At 39.6% G+C, this 13,932-nt stretch overlaps 1 protein-coding gene across 1 annotated transcript in view; it reads left to right on the forward strand.

The window, feature by feature from the left end:
- The first annotated feature begins 42 nt into the window (after positions 1-42).
- ANKIB1 (ankyrin repeat and IBR domain containing 1) overlaps positions 43-13,932 on the forward strand; it is a 55,705-nt gene continuing 41,815 nt past the window's right edge. The window contains exon 1 of the mRNA XM_010143180.1: positions 43-312. Coding sequence (XP_010141482.1) covers positions 125-312 — 188 coding nt within the window. The 5' untranslated portion in view covers positions 43-124. The remainder of the gene's footprint in view (positions 313-13,932) is intronic.

Here is a 13,932-nt window from a genome sequence, read left to right on the forward strand (position 1 = left end):
AGAGTGTTTTTCAGTATAACTGAAATATTGTTTGTCTTTTTAGGCTTTGAAGCATGTTACTGGACTGTGCAACAAGTGGATGAAGGGGAAAGGAAAAAGTGCCATTGATAGCTAGGATAGCAACATGGGAAATACAACCACCAAATTCCGCAAAGCTCTTATAAATGGAGATGAAAACTTGGCCTGCCAAATCTATGAGAGCAACCCTCAACTAAAAGAAACTCTTGACCCAAATACTTCTTATGGAGAAACGTACCAGCACAATACTCCTCTCCATTATGCTGCTAGGCATGGAATGAACCGTATACTGGGGTAAGTATGATTTGAAGTTTCTCTTGAGTGTGCACAACTGGCATAAGAAATACAGGAGTGTCAGCTCAGTTATAAATACCTTATGTGTGTGCCCATATATGTACACTTACATGTGCATATATGGGTGTTGCAGACACAGAGCTTGAAATACACGTTCAAGTGGTAATAGAAAACATGCACATTAGTCTATAATCACAGACTGGTGTAAGGGTTGTTAATTTTATTTTTAGTATCTTTGTTCCTTCCTTGTAACGTTAGTCTTGGACAGTTTTATCTTGCTTCCTGAAGACACTTATCACGGTTCTTTGAAAATAGTGTCTTAATGTAATTTCCTGTCTTAAAATAATCTGTTTGTAAAGCCATACCTAATGGATACCTTACTGATTATATCTACTTCCAGGTGGCACAATATTATTCTTGTATTATTCAGGCAGCTTTTATTTTTCGTTTTGGATAATAACAGTGAACATTAATATCTTGATAATGAGTAAATTTATTATTTCCATAGTCAATATGTATGACAGTTCCTAATGTTAGCTACTTCCATACTTCTGTATTTTTATCAGTGCTCTAAGATCATTTAAAGATTAGCATCTTATCCATGTCCAGACATCGCAGGTACAATCTGTTCTGGTCTAGTATTGCATGAAGCTAGTACTGAACAGACATTGCTAAGCCTCTTCTTCACTAGGTAGTAAGTTAGAGAGAATTTCACAGATATCCTCTTCCTTATATTAGGAAACAGAATATGTATATATACACACTGAACTGTATTATTTTTAATACTGTTTTCATTTCAGTGTTTGTATCTATTGATGGGCTTGTAGTATTCATAAGGCTTGATTTGTCCCTCATATGCTGTAACTTTGTAAGTGATCTGGCCTCCCACCATGTATTTTTCCTTAGTGTTTTAGATTCACCTAACAGTCTTTTATAGTTTATAACTTCTCACTTATCTTGATTTTTGCTAAATATTTTTCTCTTTTCCCCCATGTATTCTGAATTTATATTTTTAATTGATTATATTTTCTTTTCATTGCTGAGTCTTTTAACATCCCCAAACTTTCCCTCATTACTGATTCTTGAATTATAGCAAAAATTTAACTAAACTTTATTTAAAATAGCAGTCAGTTTTTACTTACATTTTCTGGGTGATTTTTTTTTTCTCTCTCTGAGATTTTCAGGTTATTTCTCTCGAGAAAATACCTCTTAAGAAAACATAGCCTTATTGAAACAACGAGGACAAATGAAATTGTTTGCACATATGGGCAGAAAGTTATAATTACTGGCCAATTCATTAGTTAATTGGTCTTGCATCATTATGATGAGAACTCAACTGCTTTGTGTTAAAGAAAAGGTAATTTGGAAATGACATTTTGCTATTAGTTGCATGGACCTTCAGCATGCAAGTCTCACAGGACTATGCAGTGTATTTTGCACACATTGCAACCAATTGATCAAAAAAAATCAAATCTTTTTTTCTAGTTTGAGTCCAAGGTCTGCAGTTTTTGCCGGTAAACACAGTGAAGGTGCTGTTACTTGCTAGAATCTGCTTCTGAAAACCTGGACTGTTACAATTGTCGCTGTTGCTAGGAGTAATTTGCTGAGGTTTTTTTACTGTTTACTTTTCTGCTGTCTTTCTAAGGGCTTTGTCCAGAACTCCTCTCTAAGACATGTGCCACAAAAATGTAGGCTTTTTATCCAAACAAAGGAGTAAGAGTGAACAAATACCAGACGTACAGCATGCCTGTTCGCAAAGTTGATAGTAGAAAGGGCGCAAGTGATTTCCAGTTAAGCCTCTTCCTTTTGATAGAGAAAGTCCTGCATATGGCAGTGATTTTAACTAAATTTTATATTAAAATAAATGCTTTGATTTACTGGTGAAGTACAGTAGCTAAAAATAAATTAATTCGAATCTGTTTGTATTTTGAGATAAATTTACAATTATGAAATGTCCATAATACTATAGTATTTTCTATTTCTCTCTTTATTAGACATTTTAAATATTTGGGAATCTGTAGCTACAGTAACTTGTAGTTCAAACCCTGGATGTAACTTACGTTTACCATATGATTCACTTTTCCTTATAGGTTGATCTCATATTGGTATAGGTGGATATGAACTGACATGTGTTTTATGATTCACTGCGTGAATTTTTCTCAAAATAGAGCAGTGCAATGCAATTGTCAGTACACCTTCTGCATAACAGAATAGACTGAGAGAGAGATTCTGGGATGTTTAGCATGCCAATGCTGTTACCAAATACTGAGGGACAAATTCTTTGCTTCAAGATATATGGCTGGCAGTGACTGTCCAAAGACACAATGAAGGCACAAGCACCAAGCTTGCAATGAAAGGCAGTTGCAGACATTCTGGTATAGTGATCTCAGAAGTGAAGAAACAGGAAACTGGAGAAGTGAAAGGGTCATAAAGCAAAACTCCTGACCTGGACAAACTTAGTGTAATCCAGCATGAAGTCTGCTGGCAGAAGCTTAAGCCAACAAAACATTCTCAACGATTTTGAGCTGCACAGTTGTTATACAGCAGGCATCTGAGTCATGCGGCCATTGCACCTTTGATCCAGCGTTTACAGCCCAGAAACTGGATTTTGGTATATGATCAAACTGTAAAAATTTGAAAATTTGCTGTTATTTCTTTTTCTTTTCTTAAGATTCAGCAAGAGTGTGTTAAAATACTAGGATTGCTTCTATGGTGATTTTTCATAAGTATCAGAAAGCTTTGGTATATTAGAAATGTTGAAATAAACGGAAAATAGTTAGACATTCCATTAATGTGTAACTTTTCTCTGGTCTGCGGGCCTAAAGAATGTTTACCTGACAGATCAGGTTTTTTTACAGAGCATTTAATGTTTAAAAACCAAAAATTGCTGGTCACAGCTCGTTAGCACAAAGAATTTTCAAAGCACTGCTCGAATTTGCCAGAAGTTACAACATTGCACTCGGCAGTTCTCTGTAACTGACAGCTATCTCATTTTCTCTATCTGGTTAGTTTAGAGTTTGGGTGACATTGTGTGATGGAGGGTTCATCCCTAGAACAACAGGGGGCCCAGAGGCAGGGCAGTGGGAAATCCCATTAAGCTCATCAGAGAGAGGAGTCCCTTGCTCCAGGGCTGTCACAGGAGATTCACCCGCCCCATGTCCCAAGTGTCACAACTGTCAGGTGGAGTCTACAGAAAGAGATTGTACTGGGTTTATATGGCAAGGTTTTGGTAGCAGGGGGCTGCAAGGTTGGCTTCTGTGAGAAGAGACTAGGAGCTGTCCCTCTTGTGGGGGACCCATGTTGAAGCAGTCCGTTCCTGAAGTACTGCACTCTATGGAAGGGACTCATGCGGGTGCAGTTCTTGAAGAACTGCAGCCTGTGGGAAAGACCCACATTGGAGCAGTTCTGGAAGGACTGTATCTTCTGGGTGGGACCCCATACCAGAGCAGGGTAACAGTGGCAGGAGCAACAGAGATGAAGCCTTGTGAACAGGCCACAACGCCTATTTCCTATCCATTACTGCTCAGAGGGGAAGTTGGTAAAAGAGTCAGGATTGCAGTTGAGCCTGGGCAGAAGGGGGAATGGGGGAAAAGTGTTTACAGTTTTGTTTTTATTTCTCACTACCCTACTGTGTTATTAATTGGAAGTAAATTAAATTAATTTCCCCAAGCTGAGTCTGTTTTGCCTGAGAAAGTAATTGGTGAGCTATCTCCTTGTCATTATCTCAACCCACAAGCTTTTTTCCAGGTGGAGTGAGAGAGTGGCTGGGTGGGAACCTGGCAGCTAGTCGAGGTCAGCTCACCACAGAAATCAAGGTGGGTTTGGGAGGAATACACTTGGGACAGTAGAGCAAGGGCTAAAAGGGGCCAGCAACATGGAAACGGGTGGCTTGTCTGGCCATGCCTGATGTCTGCAGTCTGTCCTGCCTTCTCATTAAAACTCTATTTCTAATTATTTTCTCAGGTGACAGAACTCCGCTATGTGCGTATTTATGTATGAAGGTCTAAATACCAGCAACTGAAGAAGTGACCTCATGACAGAGGGGTTCCTGAGCCTGAGGCGCCAGCAGCTGAAGAGACCATGCATACATTAGTACCTTTCTAATTATTTTCTCAGGTGACAGAACTCCGCTATGTGCGTATTTATGTATGAAGGTCTAAATACCAGCAACTGAAGAAGTGACCTCATGACAGAGGGGTTCCTGAGCCTGAGGTGCCAGCAGCTGAAGAGACCATGCATACATTAGTACATATATCAATGTGTAATGGCTAGTGAATATCATGCTGGACTAGCCAGTGAGTAGGATAAGTGGCCTGGGAGCCGTGTTTTGAATCAGCCTTAAGTCCACAGGTCAGCCAGAAGGTCAATTTGAGGCAGCTGAAGATGAGAGGATCCAGGGGCCAGGTATTGGTAGTGTCTAAGGCCTGTAACTGGGGATCTGCAATACATGTGTGTGTAAGGCACCTGGAAGGTCCAGGTTATCCAGCACCAGTTAAGGGATAAACATCATCCAAGGCCACTTACTGAAGGGATCAATATATCCTATATGAGTGTTTTTCCCACTAGCAGACCTTCATCCTGCTTACCTAGAGAGAGGAACAGAATGAGGTTACCAGTATACCAGTACAGCACATACATCTGCATGGACCATCATGTGTATATGTACTGCATATGTATGTTTGCCTGTGTGTCTGTTGGGAATCAGCCCAGTCTCTCTACTGGCTGGACCTGAGGACGTGGAGTTGCAGCAGCCTTGTCTGCCATGGACTACTGTCTTGGCCAACCCCTAATGACAGTCTGGGGTCTTTCACTGAAAATAGAAAGGTACGAAGAGAAAATGCATGCCTTGAAATCTCTCCAGAAAACATGGAAAGGGTACTTTGCATTTTGGAAGGAAAGAACTAAACATTTCAAGTTTTCTTTATTGGACTATGTTGTAAATACTGCAGGAACAAATTGAGTGTGATTTACTCAGTGATTTTCTCCTACAGTCGCTAGACATCTGCTGGTGCTGCTTAGATTGAGCACTAATGTTCAGAGAAGTTTGTCTTGGTTGTTAACAGCTCTAGTTCAGAAATGTCATCTCTGTGTTACAAAACTGTATTGATGTCGCTGTTCAGACTGTGTTCACTGCAGGCGAATAGATTAGTCTCTAATAGGTGATAGGTAAGGCTTCTGGAAGTAAGAGAAACTTAGCACTCAAACATCAAAAAATAATAAAAGGTACATGGCACTCAGATGGATTTTGAGGCCTTTGTACAAACACATTCATCTTACTCCGCTATAAACATTTATGAAATAGCCTATGAATGAAAGTCTTGACAGAAGATTCCGATACAAGAGGATAGTTTAGATTTCATTCACTACATGTGTAAAAATATTGCAGAGAGAGCACATGGGAAATTTGTTTTCTTTAGAAAATGCAGTCTTCAGATGATCAAGCACCTCCAGTGCCCTCAGGCCTTTTTTGTCTAAGGTACATTTGAGACCTGCTCGGTTGGAAAGAACTGCTTGTCACTGAGATAGCTACTCACTAGGGTCTGGCTGTTGGTTAACCGCTCCTGAAATGCAACAGGAGAATAGGCCTTTCCAGAGGGTGGCTGAGATGGAGCGGCTGGGCATCATAAGGACACTTCTTGTAAACTGTCATTTTGCTATATATTTGACTTTCAGTGTCACAGCTTTGCTGGAAAGCTTTTTTGGATCAATGACAGCTTTTCCTCATTGTGTGCTTCACACTGCTGTGTTGGAGGGATTGTGAATATTCAAGCCAAAAGTGGATAGTTTGTAGCAGTTGCTGCTGGTCCTGAGCTGTGAGGGGAGGAGGTGGTACAAACATGGGACTGTATGGAGACAAAATGGGTTTGTGAAGCTGTGGGGTTTTTTTCTAGAACAGTAAAAACAGCTCTTAAAGCTGACCTTTTTCTACCTGCCATAACAGACTGGAAATATGTGATGCCTACAGAGTTTGTTGGTAACAATACAGCCTTGCTGTCTTCGGTTCCAGCAGCCACTGTTGAGTGTGTTGAGTTATTGCTACTTCTTGTTCATAGGTTTTTCTGCATCCTTAGAAAGCGGGAACTTAGGTTGCAGTGCTCTTCCCTGCAGGTGTTTAGACATAATTTAAATGCTCTTACTAAAATGAATAGCTAGTATCCACATGGTTCTTATTTTTCTTTCCTTGGCAATCAGATAGGGCAGAATAAGATTGCTTTGTTAGTGACCAGTGAGATATGTTAATGCAGTACTCCGTTAAAGATCTCTTATCCTGTGTTGTCTGTTTTCCTTAGTAGAACCCTTGTGAACATTTTACCATAGCCAAAGTAAAATTATATTTGAGTTGTAGTAGAGTAAAGCTTTGGCCCTTGCCAGCCAGGATGACTAAATCTTTATTTCAGCTAATTTTTGTACCAGGTAGAGTTTGTGACTGTTGAGTTGATTGGTAACTGCTGAACGATTGTGTTAGATGTTGGAGGCACTTTTGGCTTCCTTACCAGAGAGATCTGTAGGCTCAGTAGTTACTGGAGTGATGACTGAGGGACTTGCAGTTTCTGATGAACGGAAGTAAAGTTCTCAGAAATAACTGATGAACTTTTCTAGCTAAAAGCAATGTCCAGCTAAATTACTCAGTGACATTTTATAAAACCCCAATTTTCCTTTTGGCCAAAATATAGACTGGATTATTTCACTTTTTAAATTTGTAAATTTTTGTCAATTTAAATGTAGTAAAATTACTTCATTGAGGCATTTAAGGAAAATTAGTGTCATTAAAGATCAAGCAATATGCAGATTGAAAAGATTTTTCTGGAGGGAGAGTGAGGGGAAAACAGGACAATCTTTGTAATACATTCATAGTTTTTAAGAAATAGAAGAATAGAAATGATGCAAAGCCTGTTAGCATTTGCTGTGTAATTTCACCATTATTGCTATATAAATAATATCAACGCTAGATGTCATACACTCCTAGGTGATTTATAAGCTGATATGTAGATAATGGTCCCTGTGCAGAAATACAAAGCTGTGTGTTTAAATGGCAAAGACGAACCCACTCTTTGGTCGTTTCATGCTTATTTCATCTGATATTTGTCTGAAACTAATCTAAAAATAATAGTCTCACAATTATCTGAATAGAGAATTCAGTGTGGATAGTCTTTTCGGAAAAAAAATGTTCAAAGGAGAGATTTGAAGAGAAAGCTGGAAGGATGACACCGAAGTTTGAGAATTGGTTCTAGCTGTAAAGAAATGTATAGAAGAAAGGGCCGGAGACGGATGAAAATCACACAGATTTTCACTACAGAAAACGTAATAGTCACAAAAGCCGCTGGTAAGCATCCAGCTCCAGTGGAGCTGCTTCTAATTTGGCACTCAACTCTTTTTCTTTTGAAATCTCACTCAGAATATTCTCGCTCAGAAATAAAAGCCGGTAGTGACATAGGATTGTGAAAACAATATTTCAGACTCTCCAAGGAAGGCCAAGCTCAAGTTGCTTATAAAGAAATACAATAGTTTTCTGGTTAAGCACAACTTAAAGTTGTCGTTGATACCTTTTTGCATCAGTGCTGCTGTTCCTCCTAACAGGCATAGGAACCATATATTAAGCATTACTTTTTTGGCCCATAGTACAGCAAATGCTCCACAATTCAGTTGTATCTCTTCGCCACTCCTGCACGTTGTCCCTCTTGGTTTTGTGTATTGTACCAAGCCAAAGATTACCAGCTATCTGAGAATGTCATGCTTAACCGTGTTAGCTGACAAAACCAACAAAACTGAAGAACCCTTTCAAGATATTTGCATCTTTTTAATAAAGAGAATAGCAAGTGCTTTATTGATGCATATTTGTATAAGACCTTTCTTAGGTGTCTTTAGGTGCTGGGCTACTACATTAACATGAGTCATTAACATGAGCCGACTGCTGCCGCGCCAGGGACGGTTGCTCGCTGCTTGTTCAGACCCGATTCGGCTTTTCAGCTAAAACTGCTGCTTCGCTGCTCCCGCGCACGCCGCTGCCGCACTGAGCACCGATGCCACCGCCCGCCGGAGCCTTCTGCCCGCTGAGCCATGCACCGTGCAGCCCTTGGAGCTGTCGCCTGCTTGCTGCCTCCCCCCTTGCTGCATTTTGCAGCCACCGCGCCAGGGGACAGCCGCTCTCACTGCAAAAGCCACGCCGCTGCCGCTGAGCCGGGAAATGAGCGAAAACCCCCCTTTGCCGACCGAGAGCACCAGCTGCACTGCGAGAAGCAGCCACACCGCTTGAGCACCACCGCTGCACGGGGGATCGGAGCCCTCCTCACCGTCTGGGAGCCGCTGCCACTTTTTCGGCAAAGTGACCGCTGTGAGCTACTGGGTCCGGAACCCCACACCCCCGAGTTGCTGCTTTCCCTGGTAGGTACTGCTTATCGCCGCCGGGTTTGTTTTGCCTTTGCTTTGCCTCATTCCATGATAGAGACTGATAGGACTTTGTGCTAATTCTACTTTCACTTGTGGGGCTGGGAATATTGTAATTCCCGGGTTTCTGTGTTCCAGTCACACGGCAGACCACGTGGGCCACTGCCATCTCGGATTCACTGCCGGGTCATGTGTTTGCTTTTGCTACCAACCACGGGTTTAGCCCTCAATATCTCTCTGTTTTCCTTTGTATTTAATATATCTCTGTTTGTTGTGTTATTAAAGTTTGTTTCAGTTTTCCCAAAAGCTTTTTAGAGGTCTCACGAATTCTTTTCTCCCTTCCTGTATCTCTGGTGGAATAGAGGGAGGATATTATCATCACTGGACCTTGATTTACCTTGACCAAACCGTTGACAAGCAGACAGTATTATTATCATCACCAGACCTTGGTTTACCTCGACCAAACCGTTGACAACCAGTTTAGGAGAGAGAGAAGACAGTGCTTGTGTTCTAGGCAGTGTTTTTGTACTGAACATTACATTAAGTCCTTAAGTGAAATAGACCCAAAAGCATGTTATGTCGGCAGGGTCAAAGATCTCCATTTGAACCTTAGATTGCTCTAAGAAAAAAATGTGATTTGTATGTGCCATAGTCTGGACTTGGTTCTCGAATTGGTGGTTTTCTCTGTAAATCTGCAGAAATGGCTTGAGTACTCAGGAAATGGATTTAACCCATTTTGCCAGATCTACCGTACTTGGTAGGAGTCATATGAATGCAGGAACAACTGGGAGGCATATCTGTTTAAGAAAAACAAAGTTGGAGGCCAGAGTGGAATACTCGACATCAGGGATTCTGAAACGTCTGTGAAGACTTCAGATTTCACAAGAAAATACTAGCTTTTCACAGACTCGCATCAGCGGTGGAGGCAGTATCATTGAGTGCCTCTCAGATACTTCCTCTGCTGATAGCCCAAATCACCACTAGTATAACCTCGCTCCTTACTGTAGTAGGAAATTACTAGCGTTTATGGAAATTCTGGCAGTGTTACAGTTCTTAGGCAAGGGCCCAATTGAATGTAAGGCTTACAAAAAGTCAGGGTATAGTCTGTGTTTTTTCTCTGAGAAATGGTTAATGATCTGTCAGCAGAGTCTATGTCTTAGAATAGAAGTACTCACTGTCTCCTGCTTAGGTTTTTACTGCATGCAGGAGATTCCTGGGCTGTAAGAGGAGCTTGAGAATCTTAATGAAACAGAGAAGTAACTGAAAGTGCTAATAAAGAATTTTCTAGCACTGTATAATGAATTAAAATATCAATAGTTACTTTTACTAGATGTGACTTTCAACATCAGTGGTTGTTCTGTTATAGCACATTTTGGGGAAAAATGAGTTAATGAAATAACCGTGATTATTTAAGGTTGAATGCATCATTATTGACCTACTCTGTTGGAAGCCGAACGATTCAGTAATTGTATGAATTAATTCATTGCATATGAGTTTTAGATTCATGGGTGATAGAGCTTGGTCCTTCTGTACTTTGTTGTAACTCATGGCTTACTCATACTTCTCCTAATGCTCAGAAAGCTAAGAGCTTTAGTTTTATGCTTGCTTTGGAGTTTGCAATGTAACTTTCATATGTTTTTATATGCATACATATATATTTTAATGTGTGTACATATGTATAGCTATAATGTATATAGCATTTGTTTAAAGAGATAAAGAGACTAAATGTGGTGGTTTTCATGACCCAAACATGAAAGGTTTTCTTAAAACCTGAGGAAATGTTTGTGTTGACGTTAGTTTCCTGGAGTGAGGGAATGTGCTGGTTGTTTATTATCCAAGTTCACAGCCTTGTGATCTTGAGTCTCTTGCTGCTTTTCTGCAAATACAGATAGTAGTAGGTGTGAATGTCAACACCCCTTTCTTTTTTGCCACTATTTTCAAGGCTTTTTTGATGCTTTTGTCACCTCAGGTTTGAATTCTGCAAAGAGCTACAGCTTGAAGCAAAATCTGGAAACTGCAACTAGAGTGAAGTCTGGCTGCCTTGTGGTTAAGTGGTATTTCACATAGGCAATGCCTATTTTCTTTCTACCAGTACATTTCCAGGCAAAATTTAGCTTTTTAGTCCGCTGAAGTTGTGAGCCAAATTGCAGAGGTCTATAGCACTGCTCTGTGAAAGTCTCACACACCAAATACTGGTGATGAAAATGCAGCCCTGTCAAATGGATTCGTGGATGTAAAATTTATTAATTTACCATTTTTTTAGACACTAGTCATCCTCTCTGAACTTTAAGTCAAGGGTTCAGCTGGGTTTTTCAGTGTTAACTTGACTTCCCCTTACACTGAAGAGCTGACCTTTGACTTTTGGAAGAGTTTAAGGGAAAGTAAAAGGGAGAACACTAGGCCACTTTGAAGCCCATTTATGTGTCCTGAGTGAAGTGCTGGTTGCCTTTGGCAGTTTTGGTGTTTGTCACACCCGTCTACGAGACATAAAAGTTGAGTGACAAGCTAATGAAACTAAATGAATTAATGAAACTTATTTTTTCCCCAAACCCAACGGCATTTTTTACAAATGCCACAAAATTATTCTCAAAAATTTGCATTTGGTTCTTACTGAAGTTTTCAATGTCTTTAGAGATGATTGGACAATTTCTTAGCTGATAACTTTGACAGAGGGGCAAACATTGAGCTTAGGCAAGGAAATAGCCTTCTGCGGAAGTTTTTTGGATTTCTCTCTTGGCAAAAAAAAAAATCTCCTGATACTTCTTGCTGCAGGGGTTGAAAAATCTACCTTGCTGATAGTTTTATTTGAGTAGAGATACTCTTTGTGCTATAAAGCAATAGGAAAACAATGCAATGACACTTTGAAAGACTTAAATCCATCCTAGAGCTTTTCATCATATTGAATAGTGCCTTTCTCTTTGTTTAAGAACAGAGAATCTGCAAGCAGGCAGGACGTAAGCATTTCTCATTTTAGATCAGGATATACATAACTTTTTAAAACCAGAGTTTTATTGGTTTTTTCCTAACAGCTTTATTTTATGGTGGAAAAAAATTATACTAATAGTTACTACTAAAGTTACCTTGTAAATTATTGGTTAAACCTTTAGAGAGAAAATTCGGGTATAAAAAGGGGTTCTGATGTGACAGCCTTCAAATTCTACTTTTCTGCACAGAGTTTCAACCTAGGGCAGAACCATCTCATCACCGAACTGTTAAAGGATAAGATGAAATATATACCTAGTGCTATGGGATAGTACAGCATTTGTATCCATTCAGCATTCGTGTCTTCTACAAAGGTTCTTCTGTAAACCTACATAAATCTTAGTAATGGAAAATTAATAGGTTACAACATATAGTCAGTCAAACATGAAATCCTCATAGCTTGAAATTAAAGAGAATTTTGGCAGAGTTGTTGGGGAAAAATAAAGTAAGATTTTTAAAAAATAAAGGGTGGGAGATGAATAAAGGCAGAATGGTCTCCGATTTGATTCAGTTAACCTTGCTATTATGTTAGCAGAGTTTATGCATATTTTTGTGTGTTAAAATACTGTTTTGTAAGAAAAAGTGTCTCATTTATGGCTTTCACGGATCACCACAAAAACATTGTACTATTTGAAATCAGATGCACTGTGACCTGATTGAGGAGTGAAACACGTGCTTTAAAATACCACAGCATGGAATTCAATATTGGTGGCAAGAATGTACATTATAATATTATCAAGCCTAGGAGGTAATGATTAGATAGCTAAAGACACTAGAGAAGCTTCATCTGGCTTGGGAAGAGACAATGAATGTTGTCCTGCAATTAAAAAAAAACTCAGGCCCTGGTTCAGTGTCACATAGAAACCAGAGATAGTTCTTCACTGAATTTTAAAGTAATATTTTACTTTGCATTAGAGAAATATCAGGAATCAGGACATTGAATATAAAGCAACTCAAAGTAGGAGGAAAAGATGTGGTTAGCAAATACCCGGAGGACTCCCTGACATTCAAAATGTGCAGGTCTAATTAGCGCAGCCATCCAGTACGTTACACGGTGCAAACTTTGAAATAGAGTTCAGGCGCTTGACATGGAAGACAAAGTCCACCCTCTTTGCAAAACTGAATTGCTTTTGTTAGCTTTGTACTGCGAGCTTGGTGCTATGCCTTTGTGCCAGCTGAAGCCTTTAATCTTGATAATTCCTCAGTTGTGTGTCCTCAAGAATTCCTACTGAATGCTGCTGCGATTGAAAAACTGGTACTTTTGATACTGTAGTGCAGTCCGGTGTCGTGATTGCAGAAAGGATCTGGCCCCTTTTTCATCCTTTCTTCTCCACTCATTCCACAGCGAATTTGAAGGTAACAGATACTTGCTACCTTCACAAACTCAGTGTTACAGATGTCAGGTAAAAATAGCTAGGCCTACTGACTTGAACATAACTTTTTAAAAATACTGAGAAAAGAGCCACACATGAAGTCTTTTACAGTCTTTAGCTGCTGCCTCTTTCTTCCCATTGCTGTGATTTTTTTTTTTTTTTTTTTCTTCTCCTTAAAGAAGATGCAAGAGTTTTGGGATGGAACGTTAGAAGGCATTTCGATAGTAAATGCCATGCATAGGGGGAGGAGAGAATAATAAAATTTTTTTTTAAAACCCAGCTTTATTCTTAGCTTAAGGACTCTGAATTGACAAATGAACAACTTTACTTTTTTCTGTTCACACTGCAGTTTACAAAGGCATTGAAGGCTAAGTTGGGGATGATCTTTACTTGAAGTAAAAATACAACAAATTGAAATTGTGAAAGAGAGTTAAGAAAAAGTGTACCATAAAACAAATTTTTATTGCAGAAGTAGAGAAACTCAGATTTTGGTAGGTCTCCAAAGTTACATTTCACAGAGACCATGATGTCTTAGATTTAACTTTGTATTTTTTATACCCAGATTTTTGCAGTGGGTACTTGCAAAAGCTTGTATCTAAGGCACCTAGCATTCTCAAATATAAGTGCCTCTATGGAATTCATCTCTTCATCCCCCAATGAGTTATCTTTAAGCGCCCGCACATCTCCCTCCCTCCTTTATCCTTTCCCTCCTTCTGCCTCTTTGTTCTTTCCCACCTTCCTTCCTCTCCTTTCTTTTCTGTCTCTAGTTTCATACGATGTAAGGCTAAATCAAACAAGCAAAATGTTTGATACTGGTTAGTCTTATTTCATGTAACTGGCTGTGAAGCATTTTTCCTGTGTTGCTATATCTTTTTTCTCT

This window comes from Buceros rhinoceros, unplaced genomic scaffold (genome assembly GCF_000710305.1).
Source record: "Buceros rhinoceros silvestris isolate BGI_N320 unplaced genomic scaffold, ASM71030v1 scaffold8089, whole genome shotgun sequence".
Classification (NCBI taxonomy): domain Eukaryota; kingdom Metazoa; phylum Chordata; class Aves; order Bucerotiformes; family Bucerotidae; genus Buceros; species Buceros rhinoceros.